General features: G+C 40.2%; 1 protein-coding gene and 1 pseudogene across 2 annotated transcripts; both read left to right on the top strand.

Annotated features, from left to right (window-relative positions):
- Positions 1-23,249, top strand: part of LOC121543764 — a 24,969-nt pseudogene extending 1,720 nt beyond the window's left edge.
- On the top strand, positions 21,295-27,362 carry LOC121542639 (zymogen granule membrane protein 16-like). 2 transcript variants are annotated; one of them, XM_045216943.1, is made up of 5 exons: positions 21,295-21,311; positions 25,442-25,463; positions 25,610-25,662; positions 25,939-26,065; positions 26,461-27,362. In XM_045216943.1, the coding sequence occupies exons 3-5, from the start codon at positions 25,611-25,613 to the stop codon at positions 26,795-26,797; spliced, it is 516 nt and encodes a 171-aa protein (XP_045072878.1). In that variant the 5' UTR covers positions 21,295-21,311; positions 25,442-25,463; position 25,610; the 3' UTR covers positions 26,798-27,362. The 2 variants fall into 2 exon arrangements, with proteins under 2 accessions (XP_045072878.1, XP_045072877.1); XM_045216942.1 differs by lacking the exon at positions 21,295-21,311 and adding an exon at positions 25,001-25,129.

Below are 27,362 nucleotides of genomic sequence, written 5' to 3'. Positions count from 1 at the left end.
ACAAACACAACTCTGCCACTTTTCACCGCAGATGCGGAAGTGCTATATCAGCGGAAGTGGTGGATTGAGACGCATCCAATGCAAATAATATCTCTATCTTAAACTGACGGATTTTGATGTTTTATTTATTTATTTTGCTACTTAGATGGATGCACCGGTGCATCAATCGACTCTAGGGGGATATTATATGGCCAATTACCAAGAGATGATGATATTAACATGTTATAATTTCTTACTATCCTGTGCTTTGTGACATACAACTACAATGGTCAAATGTCACTATTTTGACATATTCTAATGCAGGGCTCCCAGACCAGTATCACGCGTTACAATTGCACATTTTCTATTTAGTTAGTTGTGTACTTACCCACAGCTTGAGATCTGTGTGAAAACATGTGAGAGCTTCTCATCTCTCTGTCAGGTCCTTCTAGTGTACTGCTTCCTCTTAGAACTCCTGCATTTCTATATGCTGAACATATCATTAGCTTGTTTTCTAATTGGTCAACGCTACTTTGAGAAGGGGTGTCAAGGAAATACATGTATTTAGAGGATGTTCTTTCCTCTTAATTGTTACAATATAACTATTTGAATTTTTAATTTAAAAAGGTTACACTCTAAACAAAAGAACAATACATAAATATACCAAAATCAGATGAATTTGAAATATATTGTTTAAATATTATTATTTGTTATGACGAGTTTCTCTGGTTTCGAGTACTTCAGGATGTAAGAGAATAGTTGAACACTTAGATGGAGAGTTGATTCATAGTTATTTAATATTTACAGTACAGATTCGTATGACAAGCGGTACGGGCATAGCCTATTGTCATCCGAATGACTTACATAGAAAACCTCTCAGTTTATATAATGCTTTCCGAGCTACTTCCATCCAACAGTTGCCAACCATTATTGAGTGTCACTCATCTCCTACAATAGGATCCCCCTACATGGTATCGTGTGGCACCCTAGCCAGGATATTCCATCACGTACTCCTTCTAAGATTAGCACAAGTGGCCCCCAAGCTATCTTGACACGCAGACCTTCTGGCACCCACCAGTGACATAAATAACACATGGTGTGTCCTTATCATCTCTCCCACATACAGCTCATGAGTTTAAATTAAATCTGTATAAAAAATTTCTCTCTGCACCCACCAGTGAATAAATAACACATGGTGTGTCCTTATCATCTCTCCCACATACAGCTCATGAGTTTAAAGACATTAACAAATACTGTATAAAGACGTTATATCATTATTTTTACCTGTATTTGACCAAATTAGATAAAATATATTTTTTTATTAAAATAAAAACGTTCAAAACAGACCTGGCCAAAATAGCAGCACATAAAGTTTCATAAAAAAGACACACTGACAACATAAAAACACAAAACACAACAATATAAAAACATAAATGTCGAGATCGTTACAGGAAGACTCGTGGAACCAAGGCGCAGCGTGATAAGCGTACATCTTTATTGATACACAACACACGAACAAAACAACAAAACGAAACGATACGTGAAGTCCTGAGGTTACACACACCAAACCTTTACGGATCAAGATCCCACAAACTAACTGGTGCCAACAGGCTGCCTAAGTATGGTCCCCAATCAGAGCCAACGAGCTACAGCTGCCTCTGATTAGGAACCACCCTGGCCAACATAGATCTAAACGATCTAGAACAAAAAACATAGAAAACTAAACATTGAAAAATCCACACCCTGGCTCAACATTTAAGAGTCCCCAGAGCCAGGGCGTGACAATCAATATACACATTGAGCAGACAAGATGCTTTGGAGGGGTGTAGTGCATCTACAGGTAGGGGTCATCCCCCCCCCCCACGTCATTGTTCACCATAGTTTTTACCCTAGTTTTAAAGTCATTCAAAGAGACGAGGTCCTGTAATTTAAAGTCCTATTGTAGCTAATTCCAAGTGGAAGGGCCAGACAACTGGACACTGTTTTACCCAGCTCTGTACAGGCATTAGGCACAGAGAGCAAGATACAGTCATGTGATTGTATGCAATAGTTTTCATTTGTCTGCTGGACAATGTAAGTACACAGGAAAAATGTTATTAGAATTTTTATTATTATATTTTAGAATCAGTCAGTCTTGCCATCTTTAGTTGTGACTACATGTGGATCGGGTCATTAATAGGGTAGTTAGTTCATTGGCTCAAATACCTATTTTATTGTAGAAGATGTGTTTCAGTACAGGTATTTCAGTTTCATTCTAGAGGGCTACATGAGATTCTAAATGTTCTGTCTCCATTATTGTCTGAAGTTTGCTGCAGTCTGTTACAACACAAACATAGTCTTATCCAGAGCGACTAACAGTTAGTGCATTCATCTTAAGGTAGCTAGGTGAGACAACCAAATATCACACAACTATAGTAAGTAAAACTGCTCCTCGGTAAAGCAGCAATCAGCTGTTTAATCATAGGGAAACAAGCTGATTTGAGGTTTTAGCCCAACCCATCTACTGTACCAGTGAAGTTTCCTCTAAAAAACAGACATTTCCATTGACGTGGAAGATGGAGAAATGCAGTAGTTCCTGATGCTCTCATGACAACAGAGAAGTATTTGAATACTTAGACTTTGCCATTGGTAATATTTTATTTGAAGGGGTCTTACATATTATTAGGTATTCAATACACGTTTATGAAACCAGCCATCACATAATGTATGAGTATTGCAGCATAATTCATAAAAACCTTCATAACATTTATTCAACATCATTGAACCAAAAGGTTAAGAAGTAGTGTTGTTTCCGTGGCCCTGCATGGTTTGGTATGGATCCTGCACCATTCCCCAGTGGGCCTCCATGGAGGTGATGCCGTTGCCATCGAAGCATCCGCTGAGCAGCAGCAGCTCACTGTCACTGTGGGTGGGGTAGAAGTTGAAGGATTTTCAGTGTGGGGTTCCAGCCTGGAGGAAGCGCCCTCTACTGGTAGCAAAGAACACCTGGCGGACGTAGTTGCTGCTATGGAACTTTCCAGACATCTGGAAGATGGCCTCTCCATCAAACAGCTCCATCTCTTCCTCCCCGTTGGCATATTTGCGGCCATAAACACGGTTCCAGGCTTAACCATACATTAACTGGAAACTGAGGAGGACCAGGTGGAGTAGGCGGGGGAGGAGGAGGAAGGAGAAGGAAGGAGGAGGGTGAAGAGGAAGAGGAAGAGGAGGAGGGGGAATTAGTTTATTTCTGAACATCTTAGTAAGACCCATTGTAACATGTATCTACAGTATGGCATGTTTGTGATGAACACTGATAATCATTACACAGTGATGTAGCTGTTCTAGATCTCCCACACCCTGACAGCCATGAAACGCTTCTGTCCCTCAGACCAGTAAGGATTTCCACTCTCCCGGCCTGCAGCAGCCAAGTAAGAGTTGTACTGGCTTTGGGCTGTGAAGATAATTTCTTACTATCATCATTATCAGTGATATATTCCTGTGCTTTGTGACATACAACTGCATTGTCACTATTTTGACATATTCTAATGCAGGGCTCTCCATCCCTGTTCCTTTAGAGGTATCCTCCTGTTTACACCAGGGTTTTCCAACCCTTTTCCTGGTGAGCTACCCTCCTGTAGGTTTACACCAGGGCTCTCCAGTCCTGTTCCTGGAGAGCTACCCTCTTGTAGGTTTACACCAGGGCTCTCCGATCCTGTTCCTGGAGAGCTACCCTCCTGAAGGTTTTCTCTCCAACCCTGTTCCTGGAGAGATACCCTCCTGTAGGTTTTAACTCCAACCCTGTTCCTGGAGAGACCCTCCTGTAGGTTTTCACTCCAACCCTGTTTCTGGAGAGCTACCCTCCTGTACTGTATATTTGCCCCAGTTGTAACTAACCTGATCCATCTTATAAACCAGTGAACTGTTAGAATCAGGTGTGCTAGATTAGGGTTAGAATAAAAACCTACAGGATGGTAGCTCTCCAGGAATAGGGTTGGATAGCCCTCTTCTAATAAGACTATGTATGGTGCATTATTTTATGGAGAATATAGACAGTTGTGTGTTGATAGGTTTGATGAATCAGCTCTGCTAGCAGGACAATTGAGCCCATAATGTGGCCAACTGCATGCAGAGAATCACAAGCGAGATCATTCTGTCGCTGAATGCTTTATTCTGGAAAAGAGTTAATGTGTTCAGATACAATTCTGCATTCCAATATAGGACAGATATGTTGTCATAACAAGAAAACAGCATCAATGCATACCATTATGCATATTATTAACTAATTATAAACTCATCGGACAGGTTATTAGGTACCCCCATCTCCTCCCAGGTTGGACCCCCATTTGCCTCCACAACAGCCTGAATTCTTTGGGGCATGGATTCTACAAGTTGTAAATGTTCGTGAGGGATGTTGGTCCATGATGACGCGATGGTGACACACAGTTTCTGCAGGTTGGATGGCGGTACACCCAGGGGCGGCCTGTTCAATAGGGCGATATGGGCGACGCACTGCCAAACGGGAAAAGGAAGGGATTTTTTTTCTAATCAATTATATCACGGCAACAGTAGTTATCAGTGTTGTAATCTATACGTCTGATCTGCCACAGTGCCACACTGCCACTAAATGTCGAATCAGGCTAAAGTCGTGCTTCAAATGGCTCCCCCCCCTTTTGGGGCGATTTCAGTCAGGTTGAAAATCGCCCAGAAGTCTGTCATAGACTCCCATGTAAAATCTATTTTTTTCAAATTTCAGAGCCTTCAATACAATCTCAATGGGTGTCTGTGGGCTTGCATTTACGCGCTTTCGTCATACGTTACGTAACCATGAACGTAACTGAGAAAAGAGCGGATTGTTTGAAAGAAGTTCCTTTTTGTCGGCGAACAAATGAAGATAAATTGGCAACGAAACAATTAGGACCTCCCAGACCAAATTTAATAATTCAACAGGTTTCTACTAAAGGCGGAAAGTCCTACACCCGAGGATTTTCCAAAAATTGGTACGAACGAAAAAAGACATTGCCACTCACTCAACTGGATGAGGGATACAGGCTAGCTGTCCGCCGCCACAACGATGAGGTTAGTGTTGATAATCACAAGTTTACTGGAGAACTGAGACCAAGTAGAGACTTTGGACAGGGTGGATATGGTATAATAAAGGCAGTTTATTCAGAGGTAAAGATATCTGGAATCGCGTTCACGGACCCGTTCGTCAAACTCTTAGGGAGCTATAAATTAAGCCCCATTACTTACCATATCAGATAAGAGAAATTGCTGCAGCTACATATATTTTACATCCTGGCCCTACATAGTTCACTATTTGCATCACTTACCAAAATATTACATGTGGTCATATATGCTTGGAAAGTGGAGATGCCATAGAACGTCAAAAAAGTAAACATTGCTGGAGACACATTGCCGTTTTGGAGAAGACATCGCGTTTGCTAGCGAAGAGATTTGTTGTGGCAAATGAACTTGGGCTGGGAATTGCCAGGAACCTCACGATAAGATATATGCATCAGCATTGCGAGTCTCATGATTCTATACGTATTGCGATTCGATACTGTGATTTTATTGCGCACCATATGTCTGTTGCAGAGGGATCAGAAAGCCATGAGAACGAGTTTTGATCAGTCATGGAAATAAAAGTGCTGAAAACAAATTGGCTCCCAATGTGAAAAGATTGAGAACAAGCTATGAAGGAACAATAATGGTGTTTTGGTGCAGGTACAGCCAACTAGCGCTAAAATATTGCGATATTGTCAATACAGTATATCGTAAAGTATCACTATGTAACTCGATTTCTTTCACCCCAATCCCTCAAATGAACGGTAAATAACTGAATTGTTTGCCCCACATTTAGCTAAGATGATTAGCTAGCCAGCTAAAATGTTTTATTTAGTTAGCAGTCGCATCTACAATAGTTTACTGTCAATAACATGTCTCCAAAAATGACGTGGTGTCTCCAATTGTGTTGACATTTTACAATTGCGATGCGCATCCATGAGTATCCACTTTCTGTAGCTCAGCTGGTAGAGCATGGTGCTTGTAACGCCAAGGTAGTGGGTTCGATCCCCGGGACCACCCATACACAAAAATGTATGCACGCATGACTGTAAGTCGCTTTGGATAAAAGCGTCTGCTAAATGGCTTATTATTATTATTATTATTATCTGAAGAGAGCCCCGAAACATTGTGTGCAGACATTTTATGCAATAAATGAAGTAGGTTGAATCTAGTAGTTCTGATCTTCTGATTGGTCCTGATGAGTTGGGCGAGGTCCCCTCCAGGCTACTGTCACTGTTGCATTGGCTCTGAGTCGGGTTCTCTGTCTTCAAATGTTCAGCCTAAGAGAGGGGATTTTTGTGTGTGTGTGTGTGTGTGTGTGTTTAACAGTGATGATGTGTGTGTGTGTGTGTGTGTGTGTGTGTGTTTAACAGTGATGATGTGTGTGTGTGTGTGTTTGTGTGTGTGTGTGTCCTCAGAGCAAGAACTCGTGAGTTGGAAGAACTGAGAGGCCTATGGCGTGGGTGTTGTCCTTGGCCACCTGCTGACAAGGCTGACAAGATAGGACCCTTTTGTCCATTGTTATTGGATAGGAACAGAACTTATAACCAGCTCCTGACCTAAATAGATCTTAGCACAACATTTTACTCAACATATCATATTCCATATTCACTATAACAAATATATTTACTACGACATTAGCAAGAACCGCCACATCCTCAGCCGGCTAATCCAGTGTGTGAAGTTTTGCGGAGTGTTTGAGTTAGCTTTGCGAGGCAAAGATGAAACTGAGGGCTCCACCAACCCTGGTAAGCCAACACTTTTGAGATCAGTCAATAAATGCTTCTGGTATTGACTTATATGCTGCCCCCTGTCTTCATGTTGTTGCTGGACATATCTTTTTTAAAATGTGTGTAGGTCACCTAAATCATCAGAAAAATTGCCCCTCCTGAGAATTTTTCAGGAGCCGCCACTGGGTACACCACCACTACCAGCCTGTACCATTGACAAAATGCAGGATGGGTCCATGGACTCATGCTGCTTACGCCATACCCTGACTCTGCCATCAGCATGACACAACAGGAATCTGGATTTTTCGGAGCTGCCAATAATTTTCCACTCCTCAATTGTCCAGTGATGGTGATTGTGTGCCCACTGGAGCAGTTTCTTCTTGTTTTTAGCTGATAGGAGTGGAACCCAATGTGGTCGTCTGATGCAATAGCCCATACATGACAAGAATCAACAAGTTGCATGTTCCGAGATCCCTTCTGCGAGTCACGTGGCCATGGCTTGCTATATCAAGCAGGCAGACAGGCATCGAGGCATTCAGTTACTGTTCAATTGAACATTAGAATGGGCGAAACAAGTGACCTAAGCGACTTTGAGCTTGGTATGATCGTCGGTGCCAGGCACGCCGGATCCAGGGCTTTTCATGCACGACAGTGTCTAGGGTTTACCAAGAATGGTGCAACAAACAAAAAACATCCAGTCAGCGGCTGTCCTGTGGGCGAAAACAGCTTGTTGATGAGAGAGGTCGAAGGAGAATGGCAAGAATCTTGCAAGCTAACAGGCGGGCTACAAACAGACAAATAGTGGCGCAGTACAACAGGGTGAGCTGTCTGTAGGAGCGATCCATTTTCATGAACGGGTGAGTGTATGTGTGTAATGTTAGAATATGAAAAATAAAATAGTCACCTTAAGTCTTGTGAGTCGACTCTGATGGTGAGTCTGTAGCCGCTCTTCCATTTGAGATGAGAGTGAGTTATGATTATACTCCACTTATGTATATTCTTAAAGGAATCCTATGTACTATTGTAGCCTGCCTCGTAAGCTCTCCTATCTGTAGATGTATAGTACCTACAAGATTCCCAAAACAATATTTTAAACTGTCTTACATAAACCATGTAATGGTTTGACCTCTTTTGCCAGGATTATCTTAGCCATCCTCAGTTACACTTGTTCGCCAACCAGTGCCAAGAAAAACATGTAATTCAGTGTCTGACAACACATTATCTAGTCATCAATCAAGAAGAAGACATATAATGGAATTTCACCTGGTTGGTCGCTATAACAACACATGTACGAGGCATTGCCATTACTTCCTCAATCCTTTCCTGATAAGCAAATGATGTCTCGCATGTTTTCTTCTAAAGACAGGTGTACAAGAGGCAGACAGAAACAGTCAAACACGGTTATAAATGACCATAGGTCCACAATTGACTGGGTCACAATACCGGTTGAATAATTGACAGATGACAGCAAGTTTCTGCTATTCTCTAACATTTAATGTGAATGTTTCATAACTCTATAACACACCTGTGTGCGGTGATATAAATATATCCTGTCTGGCAAGAGAAACAGAAACTGATGATCAGAATGGTTTCCCACAGCCTGCCTGCCTGCGGAAAAGAATGGAATGTGGATTAGCCAAATACATTCAAACTCTGTTTATCACAATTCCTGACATTTAATCCTAGTAAAAATTCCCTGTCTTAGGTCAGTTAGGATCCCCACTTTATTTTAAGAATGTGAAATGTCACAATAATAGTAGAGAGAATGATTTATTTCAGCTTTTATTTCTTTCATCACATTCCCAGTGGGTCAGAAGTTTACATACACTCAATTAGTATTTGGTAGCATTGCCTTTCAATTGTTTAACTTGGGTCAAACATTTCGGGTAGTCTTCCACAAGCTTCCCACAATAAGTTGGGTGAATATTGGTTAATTCCTCCTGACAGAGCTGGTGTAACTGAGACAGGTTTGTAGGCCTCCTTGCTCGCACACGCTTTTTCAGTTCTGCCCACAAATGTTCCATAGGGTTGAGGTCAGGGCTTTGTGATGGCCACTCCAATACCTTGACTTTGTTGTCCTTAAGCCATTTTGCCACAACTTTGGAAGTATGCTTGGGGTCATTGTCCATTTGGAAGACCCATTTGCGACCAAGCTTTAACTTCCTGACTGATGTCTTGAGATGTTGCTTCAATATATCCACATAATTTTCCTTCCTCATGATGCCATCTATTTTGTGAAGTGCACCAGTCCCTCCTGCAGCAAAGCACCCCCACAGCATGATGCTTCCACCCCCGTGCTTCACGGTTGGGATGTCGTTCTTCGGCTTGCAAGCCACCCGTTTTCCTCCAAACATAACGATGGTCATTATGGCCAAACAGTTCTATTTCTGTTTCATCAGACCAGAGGACATTTCTCCAAAAAGTAGGATCTTTGTCCCCATGTGCAGTTCCAAACCGTAGTCTGGCTTTTTCATGGCGGTTTTGGAGCAGTGTCTTCTTCCTTGCTGAGCGCCCTTTCAGGTTATGTCGATATAGGACTCGTTCGTTTCGTTTTGTTGTTTTGTTCGTGTGTTGTGTATCAATAAAGATGTACGCTTATCACGCTGCGCCTTGGTTCCACGAGTCTTCCTGTAACGATCTCGACATTTATGTTTTTATATTGTTGTGTTTTGTGTTTTTATGTTGTCAGTGTGTATTTTTTATGAAACTTTATGTGCTGCTATTTTGGCCAGGTCTGTTTTGAACGTTTTTCTTTTATAAAAAAAAAATATTTTATCTAATTTGGTCAAATACAGGTAAAAATAATGATATAACGTCTTTTTATACAGTATTTGTTCATGTCTTTAAACTCATGAGCTGTATGTGGGAGAGAGGATAAGGACACACCATGTGTTATTTATGTCACTGGTGGGTGCCAGAAGGTCTGCGTGCCAAGATAGCTTGGGGGCCACTTGTTCTAATCTTAGAAGGAGTACGTGATGGAATATCCTGGCTAGGGTGCCACACGATACCATGTAGGGGGATCCTATTGTAGGAGATGAGTGACACTCAATAATGGTTGGCAACTGTTGGATGGAAGTAGCTCGGAAAGCATTATATAAACTGAGAGGTTTTCTATGTAAGTCATTCGGATGACAATAGGCTATGCCCGTACCGCTTGTCATACGAATCTGTACTGTAAATATTAAATAACTATGAATCAACTCTCCATCTAAGTGTTCAACTATTCTCTTACATCCTGAAGTACTCGAAACCAGAGAAAATCGTCATAACAAATAATAATATTTAAACAATATATTTCAAATTCATCTGATTTTGGTATATTTATGTAATTGTTCTTTTGTTTAGAGTGTAACCTTTTTAAATTAATATTTCAAATAGTTATATTGTAACAATTAAGAGGAAAGAACATCCTCTAAATACATGTATTTCCTTGACACCCCCTTCTCAAAGTAGCGTTGACCAATTAGAAAACAAGCTAATGATATGTTCAGCATATAGAAATGCAGGAGTTCTAAGAGGAAGCAGTACACTAGAAGGACCTGACAGAGAGATGAGAAGCTCTCACATGTTTTCACACAGATCTCAAGCTGTGGGTAAGTACACAACTAACTAAATAGAAAATGTGCAATTGTAACGCGTGATACTGGTCTGGGAGCCCTGCATTAGAATATGTCAAAATAGTGACATTTGACCATTGTAGTTGTATGTCACAAAGCACAGGATAGTAAGAAATTATAACATGTTAATATCATCATCTCTTGGTAATTGGCTGTATAATATCCCCCTAGAGTCGATTGATGCACCGGTGCATCCATCTAAGTAGCAAAATAAATAAATAAAACATCAAAATCTGTCAGTTTAAGATAGAGATATTATTTGCATTGGATGCGTCTCAATCCACCACTTCCGCTGATATAGCACTTCTGCATCTGCGGTGAAAAGTGGCAGAGTTGTGTTTGTCAGACCATGAGACATCCCAAACATCGGTCTTCTCGCAAAAGTATTATGACCACTCTATTGAAAGATGAGACTCATGAACACGATGGTGGTCTCCGTTTTTCTCTACGGCCCCCACAAGTGGCATGAGACTCGTCTGAAGTCGGTACCATCGATGTGCCAACTTCTGTTTGGTAGAGTCCGAACCGTTTGGTCTACAAACTAATGGGACCCGCTTCTGGAAAAGGGAGATTCTCACGAACACGGTGGTGTTCTCTGTTTTGCTCTATAACACCACAACTGTCACGGGACTCATCTGAAGGTAACCGGTTCCGGTTTTTAAAAAAGTACAGTATGAAGGAAGATTTGTGCCTACCCAGAAAAGGGGTTAAATATGTGTATATATTTATTTCCTACGATTTTTTATATCTCCTAGATTTAGGACAGACACTTCAAAACCTTGATTCTTATTATTTATTTTTTGACTGTCCTTTTTGCCATTTTTTTATGTGTTATTCAATGCATTTCTATGGGCTTTAGCAGCCAACATCAATATTCTATCAAATAATGTACAAATATTTTGGGGGGATACCTAAAGGGGTCCTAAATTTCTAAATCAAATATCTAAAAGATCCATAGTATGACCATCTTTAAACAATTCCATAAGTCAGCTTAGCACCCCCACCCATCGTCTTAGACTGTAAAGAAATAAACATTTTGGCCCTACTGCCTCTAAATTTACATTCAATGATCGGACATCAATTTTTCAGTAGCTTAGCACTGCAGGAGTGATTGTAGGAAACAAGAGTAGGTTCAACTTTTTAAAGATGTTTTATAACATTTCACGTTCAAGTGCGGTTTGTAGTTTGTAAAGTCACATTTTACAATTCAAATGTTTATTTTATTTTATTCCCCACAGGAAACAGGGGTTGACCTGACAGGTAAAATGCCTTAGTTGTTTTTGTGAAATAATATAAACACCAGGTAAAAATAATAAAGTTTTACCATTTGAAGTGAAATGGACTGAGAGTTAAATGGAGTGAAATGAAAGGTCTTAAGTATTGATGCCTCCATTTTGCAGAATGTTCTAAATCCTGTTTGTCAAAGTGTTCTTGGCCAGCTGCTTGGCAATGCGTGAGTAATAAAAATACAATTCTGAATTATAATAATGAATAAATACATTTTGTTTTTCTACTTCAACTTGTCTTTTTCAGTTAGGGCTCGATTCAATCTGTATAGTGGAAGTTCCGCTTTACAGCGCGATTGAAATGTAAAGGCAATGTTCTTGCATTGGCATTCAAGGGAAGAACTGCATAAGTCGGCTCAATAGGAAATTATCTTCAACCCCGCAGCACACACACTTACACACACACTTACACACACCAACTGATTAATGTATTTTTTTCTCTTGCTTTGTTTGATCTTTTCTATATTATGTCTATCTCTGATAAACTACCCAGGAAAGGAATGAAAATAGGCTATATTAATATATGTAGCCTTAGAAATAAGATTCATGAAATCAATAACTTGCTAACATCAGAAAAGAATAATATATTAGCCATTTCTGAGACTCACTTAGATAATTCATTTGATGATACAGCAGTAGCAATACAAGGATATATCATCTACAGTGGCTTGCGAAAGTATTCATCCCCCTTGGCATTTTTCCTATCCTGGAATTAAAATGGATTTTTTTGGGGTTTGTATCATTTGATTTACACAACATGCCTACCACTTTGAAGATGCAAAATATTTTTGGGGGTGAAACGAACAAGAAATAAGACAAAAAACTGAAAACTTGAGCGTGCATAACTATTCACTATGGTGTTCTCAGGGTGATGAGAGGTGTTGGGTTTGTGTCAGACATAGCGTTTTCCTTGATGGCCAAAAAGCTCAATTTTAGTCTCATCTGACCAGAGTACCTTCTTCCATATGTTTGGGGAGTCTCCCACATGCCTTTTGGCGAACACCAAACGTGTTTGCTTATTTTTTTCTTTAAGCAATGGCTTTTTTTCTGGCCACTCTTCCGTGAAGCCCAGCTCTGTGGAGTGTACGGTTTAAAGTGGTCCTATGGACAGATACTGTGGAGCTTTGCAGCTCCTTCAGGGTTATCTTTGGTCTCTTGTTACCTCTCTGATTAATGCCCTCCTTGCCTGGTCCGTGAGTTTTGGTGGGCGGCCCTCTCTTGACAAGTTTGTTGTGGAGCCATATTCTTTTAATTTTTTAATAATGTATTTAATGGTGCTCCGTGGGATGTTAAAAGTTTCTGATATTTTTTTATAACCCAACCCTGATTTGTACTTCAACTTTGTCGCTGACCTGTTTGGAGAGCTCCTTGGTCTTCATGGTGCTGCTTGCTTGGTGGTGCCCCTTGCTTAGTGGTGTTGCAGACTCTGGGGCCTTTCAGAACAGGTGTATATATACTGAGATCATGTGACAGATCATGTGACACTTAGATTGCACACAGGTGTACATTATTTAACTAATTATGTGTCTTCTGAAGGTAATTGGTTGCACCAGATCTTATTTAGGGTCTTCATAGCAAAGGTGGTGAATACATATGCACGCACCACTTTCCGTTATTAATTTTTTTGCATTTTTTGAAACAAGTTCTTTTTTTCATTTCACTTCCCCAATTTGGACTATTTTGTGTATGTCCATTACATGAAATCCAAATAAAAATCAATTTAAATTACAGGTTGTAATGCAACAAAATGGAAAAAACGCCAAGGGGGGATGAATACTTTTGCAAGGCACTGTACTGCAAATTGAGAAATGATGTGACTAAACTTAACAAAAAGAAGAAGAAACTGTATTATGAAGTCAAGATCAATGATATAAAGAATGATGTAAAAAAACTTTGGAGTACTTTAAATGAAATTGTGGGCAGAAACACAAATTCAACTCCTTCTTTCATCGAATCAGATGGCTTATTCATCACAAAACCATTTGATGTGGCCAATTGATGACTTTATTGACAAATGATTACTTTATTGGCAAAGTGGGCAAATTTAGGCAGGAAATGCCAACAACAAACAGTGAGCCATCGTACTAATGTATAAAAAAAACATGTAATGAAAGAAAAGCATTGCAAGTTTGAATTTTGTCAAGTTAGTGTGGGAGAGGTGGGAAAAGTATTGTTATCGACAAATAATGACAAACCTCCTGGCATTGACAACTTAGATGGAAAGCTACTGAGAATGGTAGCTGACTCTAGCCAATCCTATCTGTCATATCTTTAGAGAGCCTAGAGGAAAGTCTTTGTCCTCAGGCCTGGAGGGAAGCCACAGTCATTCCCCTACCCAAGAGTGGTAAAGCGGCCTTTACTGGCTCTAAAAGCAGACCTATCAGCTTGCTGCCAGCTCTTAGCAAACTTTTGGAAAACATTGTATTTGACCAAATACAATGCTACTTCTCTGTAAACAAATTATCAACAGACTTCCAGCATGCTTATAGAGAAGGGCACTCAACATGTACTGCACTGACACAAATGACTGATGATTGGTTTAAAGAAATTGATGATAAGAATATTTTGGGTACTGTACTGTTAGATTTCAGTGCAACCTTTGATATTATTAACCATAACCTGTTGTTGAAGAAACTTATGTGTTATGGCTTTTCAACCTCTGCCATATCGTGGAGTCAGAGCTATCTATCTAATAGAACTCAGAGGGTTTTCTTTAAAGGAAGCTTCTCTTATGTCAAACATGTAAAGTGGTGTGTACCACAGGGCAGCTCTCTAGGCCCTCTACTCTTTTCTATTTTTACCAATGACCTGCCACTGGCATTAAACAAAGCATGTGTGTCCATGTATGCTGATGATTCAACCATATACGCATCAGCAACCACAGCTAATGAAGTCACTGAAACCCTTAACAAAGAGTTGCAGTCTGTTTTGGAATGGGTGGCCAGTAATAAACTGGTCTTGAACATTTCTAAAACTTATTGTATTTGGTACAAATCATTCCCTAAATTCTAGACCTCAGCTGAATCTGGTAATGAATTGTATTGTCACACCCTGATCTGTTTCACCTGTCTTTGTGATTATCTCCACCCCCTCCAGGTGTCGCCCATCTTCCCCATTATCCCCAGTCTATTTATACCTGTGTTCTCTGTTTGTCTGTTGCCAGTTTGTTTTGTTTGTCAAGCCTACCAGCGTTTTCCCCCTTGCTCCTGTCTTTTCTAAAGTTCCTGTTTTCTAGTTTTCACGGTTTTGACCATTCTGCCTGCCCTGACCCTGAGCCTGCCTGCCGTTCTGTACCTTGTCCCACCACACTGGATTACTGACCTCTGCCTGCCCTTGACCTGTCGTTTTGCCTGCCCTCTGTTCTAGTAATAAAATGTTGTTACTTCGACACTGTCTGCATCTGGGTCTTCTCTAAAACGTGATAGGTGTGGCTGTTGAACAAGTTGAGGAAACTAAATTACTTGGTGTTACCTTAGATTGTAAACTGTCATGGTCAAAATATGTAGATTCATTGGTTGTAAAGATGGGGAGAGGTCTGTCCGTAATAAAGAGATGCTCTGCTTTTTTGACACCACACTCCACAAAGCAAGTCCTGCAGGCTCTAGTTTTATCTTATCTTGATTATTGTCTAGTCATATTGTCAAGTATTCCAAGGAAAGACCTAGTTAAGCTGCAGCTGGTCCAGAACAGAGCAGCACATCTTGCTCTTCATTGTAATCAGAGGGCTAATATTAATAATATGCATGCCAGTCTCTCTTGGCTAAGAGTTGAGGAAAGACTGACTTCTTGTTTTTATAAGAAACATTAATGTGTTGGAAATTCCAAATGGTTTGCATAGTCAACTTACACACAGCACCGACACACACACTTACCCTACCAGACAATCCACCAGGGGTCTTTTCACAGTCCCCAGGTCCAGAACAAATTCAAGGAAACATACAGTATTATACAGTGCATGGAAGTCCCTTCCATCTTATATAGCGCAAGTAAACAGCAAACCTGGTTTAAAAAAACAAATATAGCAACACCTCACGGCACAACGGCTCTCCCCCATGTGACCTACTTGTTGTGTATATGTACTGACATGTATGTGTAACTGATAGATGCACACACACTACGTGTTAATGTTTTTAAATGTATGTTAAGTATTTTGTCTGTAATGTCTTTTTTGTTATATATCGGACCCCAGTAAGACTAGCTGTCGCCATTGCCGTCGGCTAATGGGTATCTGAATAAATCAAATCAAATCAAATCTTTCAATTTCAAACGCTCTAATACGCAGAACTTCTGCTATACGGATTTAATCTGATTGGCTGACAGCTGTGGTATATCAGACCATATACCACGGGTATGACAAAACATAGATTTTGACTGCTCTAATTACTTTGGTAGCCAGTTCATAATAGCAATAAGGCACCTTGGGGGTTTGTGATATATGGCCACTATACCACGGCTAAGGGCTGTGTCCAGGGAATTACAGCGTTGCGTCGTGCATAAAAACAGCCCTTAGCCGTGGTATTTTGGCCATAGACCACAGCTAAGGGCTGTTTTTATGCACGATGCAATGCGAATTCCCTGGACCATATACCACACCCCCTCGGGCCTTATTGCTTAATTATACTGTACATCATATTTTTTTTTACATTTATTAGCTCAGCTGGAAAGTTGAAAGCTTCCAAAGTTTTGAATAAACAAAGCCATTTAAGGCGGTCAAAAGCCTTTTCGGAATCAACAGCCTTTATTGATAAATCTATATCTTGTTTTTTAGCGTATTGTATTAAACTGAAACATCTACTTATATTTGTTTGTAAGTGCCTATTTTTCATAAACCCTGTTTGATTAATATGTATCAAGTCTTGTAAGACTTGCCATTACAGTGAGGGAAAAAATATTTCATCCCCTGCTGATTTTGTACGTTTGCCCACTGACAAAGAAATTATCAGTCTATAATTTTAATGGTAGGTTTATTTGAACAGTGAGAGACATAATAACAACAACAACAAAAAATCCAGAAAAACACATGACAAAAATGTTATAAATTGATTTGCATTTTAATGAGGGAAATAAGTATTTGACCCCCTCTCAATCAGAAAGATTTCTGGCTCCCAGGTGTCTTATATACAGGTAACGAGCTGAGATTAGGAGCACACTCTTAAAGGGAGTGCTCCTAATCTCAGCTTGTTACCTGTATAAAAGACACCTGTCAACAGAAGCAATCAATCAATCAGATTCCAAACTCTCCACCATGGCCAAGACCAAAGAGCTCTCCAAGGATGTCAGGGACAAGATTGTAGACCTACACAAGGCTAGAATGGGCTACAAGACCATCACACGGCCAAGGCAACAAAGGAGTGGCTCAAGAAGAAGCACATTAAGGTCCTGGAGGGGCCTAGCCAGTCTATATAAAATATTGAATTTGGCCTTTACTCCTATAGCCCATAGAAACGCTTTGAATGACACATTCATAAATGGCAAAAATACAGTCAAAAAATGAATCATAAGGAATAAGGTTTTGAAGTGTCTGTCCTATATCTACGAGATATAAGAAAGCTCGGGAAATACATGTACATCTTTTTACACATATTTAAATAGTTTGTAGGCCAAACCGTTCGGACGCTACACACGATTTTGTGAGAAAAACGATTTTCAGGATGTTTTTTTTTACTCATCTACCAATAGGTGCTCTTCTTTGCGAGGCATTGGAAAACCTCCCTGGTCTTTGTGGTTGAATCTGTGCTTGCAATTCACTGCTCGACTGAGGGACCTTAGAGATAATTGTATGTGTGGGCAGGGGCGGTGTGTTCAATAGGGCGATATGGGCGACGCACTGCCAAACGGGAAAAGGAAGGGATTTTTTTTCTAATCAATTATATCACGGCAACAGTAGTTATCAGTGTTGTAATCTAGACGTCTGATCTGCCACAGTGCCACTAAATGTCCAATCAGGCTAAAGTCGTGCTTCAAATGGCCCCCCCCCCTTTTGGGGCGATTTCAGTCAGGTTGAAAATCGCCCAGAAGTCTGTCATAGACTCCCATGTAAAATCTATTTTTTTCAAATATCAGAGCTTTCAATACAATCTCTATGGGTTTCTGAGGGCTTGCACTTACGCGCTTTCGTCATACGTAACATATAACCATGAACGTAACTAAGAAAAGAGCGGGTAGCAGCATCAATCAATTCACTACTTCTATCAAAATGGCTAGGCTTCAGTGCAACTCGATTGTGTCTTTGAAAGAAGTTCCTTTTTGTCGGCGAACAAATGAAGATAAATTGGCAACGAAACAATTAGGACCTCCCAGACCAAATTTAATAATTCAACAGGTTTCTACTAAAGGGGGTAAGTCCTACACCCGAGGATTTTCCAAAAATTGGTACGAACGAAAAACCTGGCTAGCAGGCTGCGATGTAGCTAATGCAGTCTTCTGCTACCCCCTGCTTACTCTTTCACCCTGAAGGCGGCACGGCAGACAGCACCGCTTGGACAGCGACTGGTGTGTAACGGACATGCACCATCTTTCAGGAAAGATTAAGAAACATGAGCTGTCAAAGACCCACATGGATAGCTGTTTGAGATTGTCTGCTTTGGGGAGAGTGAACATTCCCACTCAACTGGATGAGGGATACAGGCTAGCTGTCCGCCGCCACAACGATGAGGTTAGTGTTGATAATCACAAGTTTACTGGAGAACTGAAACTGACAAGGCTGACAAGATAGGACCCTTTTGTCCATTGTTATTGGATAGGAACAGAACTTATAACCAGCTCCTGACCTAAATAGATCTTAGCACAACATTTTACTCAACATATCATATTCCATATTCACTATAACAAATATATTTACTACGACATTAGCAAGAACCGCCACATCCTCAGCCGGCTAATCCAGTGTGTGAAGTTTTGCGGAGTGTTTGAGTTAGCTTTGCGAGGCAAAGATGAAACTGAGGGCTCCACCAACCCTGGTAAGCCAACACTTTTGAGATCAGTCAATAAATGCTTCTGGTATTGACTTATATGCTGCCCCTGTCTTCATGTTGTTGCTGGACATATCTTTTTTAAAATGTGTGTAGGTCACCTAAATCATCAGAAAAATTGCCCCCCCTGAGAATTTTTTCAGGAGCCGCCACTGTGTGTGGGGTACAGAGATGAGGTAGTCATTCAAAAATCATGTTAAACACTATTATTGCACACAGAGTCAGTCCATGCAACGTACTATATTACTTGTTAAGCAAACTTATTTAGGCTTGCCATAACTTATTGACTCAAGACATTTCAGCTTTTCATTTTTAATTCATTTGTAAACATTTCTAAAAACATCATTCCACTTTGATATTATGAGGTATTGTGTGTAGGCCAGTGACAAAAATCTCAACGTAATCCATTTTAAATTTAGGCTGTAACACACCAAAATGGGGGGAAAGTCAAGGGGTGTGAATACTTTCTGAAGGCATTGTATTTCCTTGTAATATTTCCTTGACACTTCCTCCCAAAGTAGCCTTGACCAATTAGAAAACAACAGGGGCGGACTGGGACAAGAATTTGGCCCTGGCATTTTATCTACAATAGGCCACATCACTGTGAGTGCCGCCAACTCCATACACACACACCCCCTCCCCACACATACACCCTGACCCTACACACCGTACTTACACACAGGCACTGGTGCTGACATGTAACACTGGCAGTACAATATAGTGTTTCTTAACCATTTCTGTGCCAGTGACTTACAAGACATGGTCCTCCTCCTCTTTCTTAACCATCTGATGATTAAAACAAATACAATATGAAAACCCCACTGGAGATACAACTCACCACTATAACTGGGCCTCTGCTCTAGCCATTTGGTTAGCCTCCCTGTTGTGCTGTCTGTCTGTCTGTCTCAGCATCTTCTCTGCTGTCACTCAGTGCTTCTTCTTGTTCTCTGTCTGTCTGTCTGTCTGTCTGTCTGCTTAAGCCTTATACATTATAAAAGCCAAGCTAACGACTTCGGCTATATTGTAAATCACGTGTTCCCCTGAATGAACATCTACCCTAAGTGTTACTATTGCAGAGCTCCAGACTAACATTCTCCTCTGGTGTCACTTGTGGTACAACATTTTACAGTTGGGGACACAAGCCCCGTGTAATCATCTTATGAAGTCATTCTTAGTGCTTTATTAAGAAGTATAAATAATACGCTACTGAGGTTTCAAGAAATAAGTTGTTCATCTAACATGTCCAAGCAGGAATGCATGATTCCAGATATTTTGATGTGCAACCTAATCATGAATTTTGGGTTGAAAATAGACTAGTTCTTATATTTTACTGTCAAAATAGGACTCCAGAATGTCCAGATTTTGTTGGTTTGTTCAATAGAGATGAATTACATACATCTTTATGTGAACTAACTACTGTACACTAAACAAAAAATATAAACACAACATGTAAAGTGTTGGTCCCATGTTTCATGAGCTGAAATAAAAGATCCCAGAAATGTTCCATATGCACAAAAAGTGTATTTCTCTAAAATGTTGTGCACAAATTTGTTTCCATCCCTGTTAGTGAGCATTTCTCCTTTGCCAAGATAATCAATCCATGCAACAGGTATGGCATATCAAGAAGCTGATTAAACAGCATGATCATTATACAGGTGCACCTTGCGCTGGGGACAATAAAAGGCCACTCTAAAATGTGCAGTTTTGTCACACAACACAATGTCACTGATGTCTGAAGTTTTGAGGGAGCGTGCAATTGGCATGCTAAATGCAGGAATGTCCACCAGAGCTGTTGCCAGATAATTGAATGTTCATTTCTCTAGATAATTTGGCAGTACGTCCAACCGGTCTCACAACCACAGACCACTTTGCTGATTTAAACGTTGTGAACAGAGTGCACATGGTGGCGGTGGGGTTATGGTATGGGCAGGCATAAGCTATGGACAACGAACACAATTGCATTTTATCAATGGCAATTTGAATGTGCAGAGAGACCGTGATGAGATCCTGAGGCCCATTGTCATGCCGTTCATCCGCCGCCTTCACCTCATGTTTCAGCATGATAATGCACTGCCCCATGTCGCAAGGATCTGTACACAATTCCTGGAAGCTGGAAATGCCCCAGTTCTTCCATGGCCTGCATACTCACCAGACATGTCACCCACTGATTATGTTTGGGATGCTCCGGATCAACGTGTACCACAGCGTGTTCCAGTTCCCGCCAAAATTCAGCAACTCCGCACAGCCATTGCAAAGGAGTGGGACAACATTCCACAGCCCACAATCAACAGCCTGATAAACTCTGTCACATCAGATACTGACTGGTTTTCTGATCCACACCCCTACTCTCTTTTAAAGGTATCCGTGACCAACAGATGCATATCTGTATTCCCAGTCATGTGAAATCCATAGATTAGGGCCTAATTTATTTATTTCAATTGACTGATTTCTTTATATGAGCTGTAACTCAGTAAAATCTTTGTAATTGTTGCATGATGCATTTTATAGTGAGTTACTAAAGGTGTTCTTTGGCATGCTCCTTCCGTTTATAGCTGATGGAATGTTCAGCATGTATAAATGCAGTTCTAAGAGGAAGCAGTAGACTAGAAGGACCTGGCAGAGACAGAGAGATAAGAAGCTCTCACAGGTTTTCACACAGATCTCAAGATATCACTGTGGGTGTGTACACAACTAACTAAATAGAAAACTTTCACTTTAACTCATGATACTGGTGTGGGAAATATTATGACGTTAATACTCATCATGTCTTGGTACATGGGCACAAACACTTTGGCCCTATTGCCTAAAAATGTAAATTTAATTGATCTGACATCATTTTTATTTGACAGTAGCTTAGCACTGCAAGATAGATTGTAGTAAACAAGAGTAGGTTCAACTTTTTAAAGATGTTTTATAACATTTCACGTTCAAGAATGGTTTGTTTGTTAAGTCACATTTCACAATTCAAAAAAGTGTATTTTCTTGACAGGTAAAATGCCTAACTTGTATGAAAAACATTATTAACAAACTTATTTCAAGTTTAACCATTTGAAGTGAAATGGAGTGAAAGTGAAACTGAGTGAAATGAAAGGTCATATGTAATGATTCCTATCTTTGGCAGAATATTCTCAATCCTGTTTGTCACCACAGGAGGTTGGTGCCACTTTAATTGGGGAGGATGGGCTCGTGGTAATGTCTGGAGCCAAATTAGTGGAATGGTATCAAATACAACAAACACATGATTTCCATGTGTTAGATGCCATTCCAGTTGCTCCATTCCAGCCATTATTGTGAGCTGTCCTCCCCTCATCAGCCTCCACTGTTTGTCAGTGTTCTTGGCCACTGCTTGGCAATGCGTGAGTAAAAAAATAAATAATTAGAATAATAATTCAATCATTAAATAATAGCTTTTGTGCTTTCACCAACTTGTCTTTTTCAGTTAGACTTAGGAGTTCTTCTTTGAGACAACCTCTGATGCATTGCAGAATGTACTTTAGTAAATTAATCTGCACTTTATTCATCATGTAAAGATCTTTGAGAAATGTGTTGGTAAAATTAAAATGATGTAAATATAAATATGTAATATTAATATAGTAAATATAGAAAACATATTGCCCATGTTATTTTAGCCATCAAAGACCCGTACTCGTATTCCTCTGCGGTGGGTCTGGGCACTGGCACCCCATTTGCCTCCTCCGGTGAGGGACGCATCACAGCGGTCAGAGTGTGGGAAAACAACAACTACTACTACTACTACTACTACTACTACTACTACAACAACAATGCCTACATCAACGGGTGAGCAGACCCTGACCCATGAACAGATACCACTGACTCAGTCCAACTACACTACCCAACAGACACCACCGACTCAATCCAACTACACTACCCAACAGACACCACTGACTCAATCCAACTACACTACCCAACAGACACCACTGACTCAATCCAACTACACTACCCAACAGACACCACTGACTCAGTCCAACTACACTACCCAACAGACACCACCGACTCAGTCCAACTACACTACCCAACAGACACCACTGACTCAATCCAACTACACTACCCATCAGACACCACTTACTCAGTCCAACTACACTACCCAACAGACACCACTGACTCAGTCCAACTACACTACCCAACAGACACCACTGACTCAGTCCAACTACACTACCCAACACCCACCGCTGACTCAGTCCAACTACACTACCCAACAGACACACTCTTTCTTTATTTTTTTCTTTCTATATTTATAGTGAAAAGTCTGCTCTGTTTCTTAGGTTCCAGCTGAGATACAGCAACACCTGGTCTCCTGTGTTTGGTGGCGAAGTGAGTGAAAAGCAGGAGATGGAGCTGTTTAAGGATGAGGCCATCGTCGAGGTGTCTGGGAAGTACAACCCTGGAGACTACATCTGCTACCTGGTGTTCACCAACAATAGGGGGCGCTCTCTGTCGGCCGGCCAGCCGTACCACGTCTCCTTCAACTTCTACACAGCACACATGGGCAGTGAGCTGAGGCTGCTCAACGGCCAATTCAACGGTGCCAGCATCACCTCCATCTGAACCCACTGGGGATTGGTATACATGGAAGAGGCTGTAAACAGTAGCTCTTAATTGGGGGAAAAAAGTATGTCTTGCTCTTTGGGATGAGATTCTCCATTGAGCATGCTTTTTAGTCAAAGAATAAAATTTATCTGGGTCTGGGAAACTGACCCTTTATGTTTTGGATGTTTGACATAGACGCTGACAGGACTGTTTTGGTATATGAGATATATTAACTGAACCGTTTGAAGGTTAATGAATTTGAATGTTTAGAATATTACAGAGTATTTTCTAAATATGCACACTGTCCTTTGTGAGTTTACGCCGATGAAGGAGGAGGGTCACATACGGGTCACATGCATTATTGGAGGTTGTATTTACCATATCAAATGAAAAGATGAGTATGTATGAGTGCATCAGAATACATTTAATATACAATAGTTCAGCTTGTTATCTTAGCTTTATACAGCAATTAAATGTTTTGTAAGGGAAGCTACAAACTGGGCACAGACGTCAATTCAACGTCTATTCCACATTGGTTCAACATAATTTCATTGAAATGACGTGGAAACAATGTTGATTGAACCAGTGTGTGCCCAATTGGTGGTTATTGAGATAAATTCACATTCTTCCCCAACTAAAAGAAAATAGATAACTCAATGTATATATACAAAAGTTGTTAATATAGCATTTTTGATTTATATTGACCTTTTAACTTATCTTTTTATATATTTTTGTTGATCAATTAGGTCCTACGTTATATATTTGTATTAATATGTTAATTGCACTATCAAATATTATGGATAGGTAGTAACAAGTGCCTCAGGGTATTTCACTTTGTTATGTGTATACAAACTTTTATTTTATTTTCTCACTTTGTAGCTCCTTACTGATATGTATCTGATTAATCAGCAGAAAATGAAATCAGATGGTTTTCCTGTAGAAACATGTACAGGTTGCCAGTGATTTAATGAAGATGAGTACTGAGTATACGAAGAGGCAGGACGCAGTCGCAGGAATTAACAACGTCAAGGTTTACTTAAACAATGACAAAGCGAAATAACCACGATAACGGCCCGAACACAAAGCTAAACAATCACCCACAACATATTACAGAACATTCCAGGGCTTAATAGGGGTGGTGATGAGATGATGAGGTGCAGGTGCGCTGGAGGTGAATAGGGTGCGTTGGGTTTCCATTCCGGTGCTGCCGAGGTGGTGCGCTCAGACCGGAGGCTCAGTAGACCGGCGAATCAGAGCGCCGGAGGAGAGCAACGGGAGGAGACGTGACAAGATGTGTGTATTGTAACAGACTGCAGAAAACATCAGACGATAATGGAGATGAAAAATTGAGAATCTCATCTGCCCCGCTAGAATAAAATTTAAATACATGTACTTAAACAAATCTTCTACAATATAATTGGTATTTGAACAAACCAATGAACTAACTACCCTATTAATGACCAGATCCACATGTCTATTTCAGCCTGTTAATGTTTGAAGGGAAGAAGTTCCTCTTGGGGTAATAAAACAACTGAAGATGGGAAGACTGATTTTGAGCGATTTTCGTACACATTCATATGATTTTGGTATATTCTTTTGATTGTTCGGTTGTTAGATTGTATCTTTTTTTAATCCCTATTTCAGATCATTTATTTGTTACAATTCAAAAGAAAGCACATCCTCTGAATACAATTATTTCCTTATAATATTTCCTTGACACTCCCTCCCAAAGTAGCCTCGATCAATTAGCAAACAATGTCTGACTTCTCTATAGTGGGTGACTGACTATAGGTGTTCTTTGGCATGCTCCTTCCATCTAGATCTGATGGAATGTTCAGCATGTATAAATGCAGTTCTAAGAGGAAGCAGTAGACTAGAAGGACCTGGCAGAGACAGAGAGATACAAACCTTTCACAGGTTTTCAAACAAATTTCAAGATATCACTGTGGGTATGTACACAACTAGCTAAATATAAAATGTGCACTTGTATTTAATGCATGATACTGGTGAGGGAAATGTTATGAAGTTAACACTCATCATCTCTTGGTACATGGGCACAAACACTTTGGCCCTATTGCCTCTAAATGTAAATTTAATTTATCTGACATTTTTTTATTTGACAGTAGCTTAGCACTACAAGAGAGATTGTAGTAAATACGAGTTCAACTTTTGAAAGCTGTTTTGTAACATTTCACATTCAAGAATGGTTTGTTGTTAAGTCACATTTCACAATTCAAAAGGTTATTTTTTTCCCCTTCTAGGAAACATTGGTTGACCTGACAGGTAAAATGCCTTAGTTCTTTTTGTGAACTACTATGAAAAACATTATTAACAAAATTATTTCAAGTTTTACCATTTCAAGTGAAATGGAGTGAGAGTGAAATTTACTGAAATGAAAGGTCTTAAGTATTGATGCCTCCCTTTTGCAGAATGTTCTCAAGCCTGTTAGTTACAGTCTTCTTGGCCAGCTGCTTGGCAATGCGTGAGTAATACAAATACAATTCTGAATTATATTTATTCAATAATAGCTTTCGTGCTTTCACCATCTTGTCTTTTTCAGTTAGACTTAGGAGTTCTACTTTGAGACAAAAGCTGATGTATTAAAGCATTGCAGAATGTACTTTAGTTAATTAATCTGCACTTTATTCATAATGTAAAGATCTTTCAGAAATGTGTTGGTAAAATTAAAATTATGTATATATAAATATGTATTATTAATATAGTAAATATAGAAAACATATTGCCCATGTTATTTTAGCCATCAAAGACCCGTACTCGTATTCCTCTGCGGTGGGTCAGGGAGGTGGCACCCCATTTGCTTCCTCCGGTGAGGGACGCATCACAGCGGTCAGAGTGTGGGAGAACAACAACGCCTACATCAACGGGTGAGCAGACCCTGACCCATGAACAGACACCACTGACTCAGTCCAACTACACTACCCAACAGACACCACCGAATCAGTCCAACTACACTACCCAACAGACACACTCTTTATTTTTTTTCTTTCTTTCTTTCTTTCTTTCTTTCTTTCTTTCTTTCTTTCTTTCTTTCTTTCTTTCTTTCTTTCTTTCTTTCTTTCTTTCTTTCTTTCTTTCTTTCTGTATTTATTTATTGTGTTTATTACATATTCAGTACATGACAAAACAATAGTGTTATCGTATCTAACCCAGAGTACAATGGAAAATGTCAGTCCTTGATATTCTCTGACGCTACCTGCTCTCTCGGTCTGAATGTGCCTTATCAAAACACAACCAACGTGAAAAGCTTCCTCTGTTTTAGGTTCCAGCTGAGATACAGCAACATCTGGTCTCCTGTATTCGGTCGCGAAGTGGGTACAAAGCAGGAGATGGAGCTTTTTAAGGATGAGGCCATCGTCGAGGTGTCTGGGAAGTACAACCCAGGAGACTACATCTACACCTTGGTGTTCACAACCAACATGGGGCGCACTCTGGCGGCCGGCCAGCCTAACCAAGTCTCCTTCAACTTCTACCCAGCCAACATGGGCAATGAGCTGAGGATGCTCAGCGGTCGCTTCAACGGTGCCGGGATCACTTCCATCGGAGCCCACTGGGGATTGGTGTACATGGAAGAGGCTGGAAACAGTACCTCCTCTTAATTGAAAAAATGTTTAATTATGTCTTTCTCTTTGGGATGTTTTCCCGGATACAGATTAAGCCTAGTGCTGGATTAGTTACTTTCAATGGAGATTCTCCATTCAGCATGCTTTTTAGTCCAGGAGTAAACTTAATCTGGGTCCAGGAAACTGACCCTATATGTTTTGGACGGATGTTTGACATAGACGCTGACAGGACTGTTTTAATATCACGATCATATGGGTGCTTCATGAGAATATAAACTGAATGAATTTGAATGTTTAGAATATTTGGGGAGTATTTCTGTACAGCTTCAAGTGAGGAGTTCCCGTTTGAGTGAGTGGGTCACGGACCACATGCGTTGTTACTCATCATTTGAGGTTGTATTTATCACAATAAATGAAAGAATCATATGGGATTTAAAGGATTAATTATATCTTTGATTAATTGAACAATAAAATATTATCCGGAGATAATTGCATTTCAGGGTACTTCACCTTCACTATTTTATACACACTGTATTTTTTGAGTGTGTTCCTTTTCTGCTACATCTGCTTACGGACATTTTAATAAAAAGCATATATTTAA

The sequence above is a fragment of the Coregonus clupeaformis genome, unplaced genomic scaffold (genome assembly GCF_020615455.1).
Source record: "Coregonus clupeaformis isolate EN_2021a unplaced genomic scaffold, ASM2061545v1 scaf0868, whole genome shotgun sequence".
NCBI lineage: Eukaryota > Metazoa > Chordata > Actinopteri > Salmoniformes > Salmonidae > Coregonus > Coregonus clupeaformis.
The sequence above is the reverse complement of the archived record's forward strand: the minus strand, read 5'-3'. Positions and strand labels throughout refer to the sequence as shown.

Coding starts and splice junctions, on each gene's coding strand:
- LOC121542639 (XM_045216943.1), top strand. CDS start 25,611: ATGTTCTCAAGCCTGTTAGTTACAGTCTTCTTGGCCAGCTGCTTGGCA. Junction 25,663..25,938: donor GGCCAGCTGCTTGGCAATGC/GTGAGTAATACA, acceptor ATGTTATTTTAG/CCATCAAAGACCCGTACTCG. Junction 26,066..26,460: donor AACAACGCCTACATCAACGG/GTGAGCAGACCC, acceptor CCTCTGTTTTAG/GTTCCAGCTGAGATACAGCA.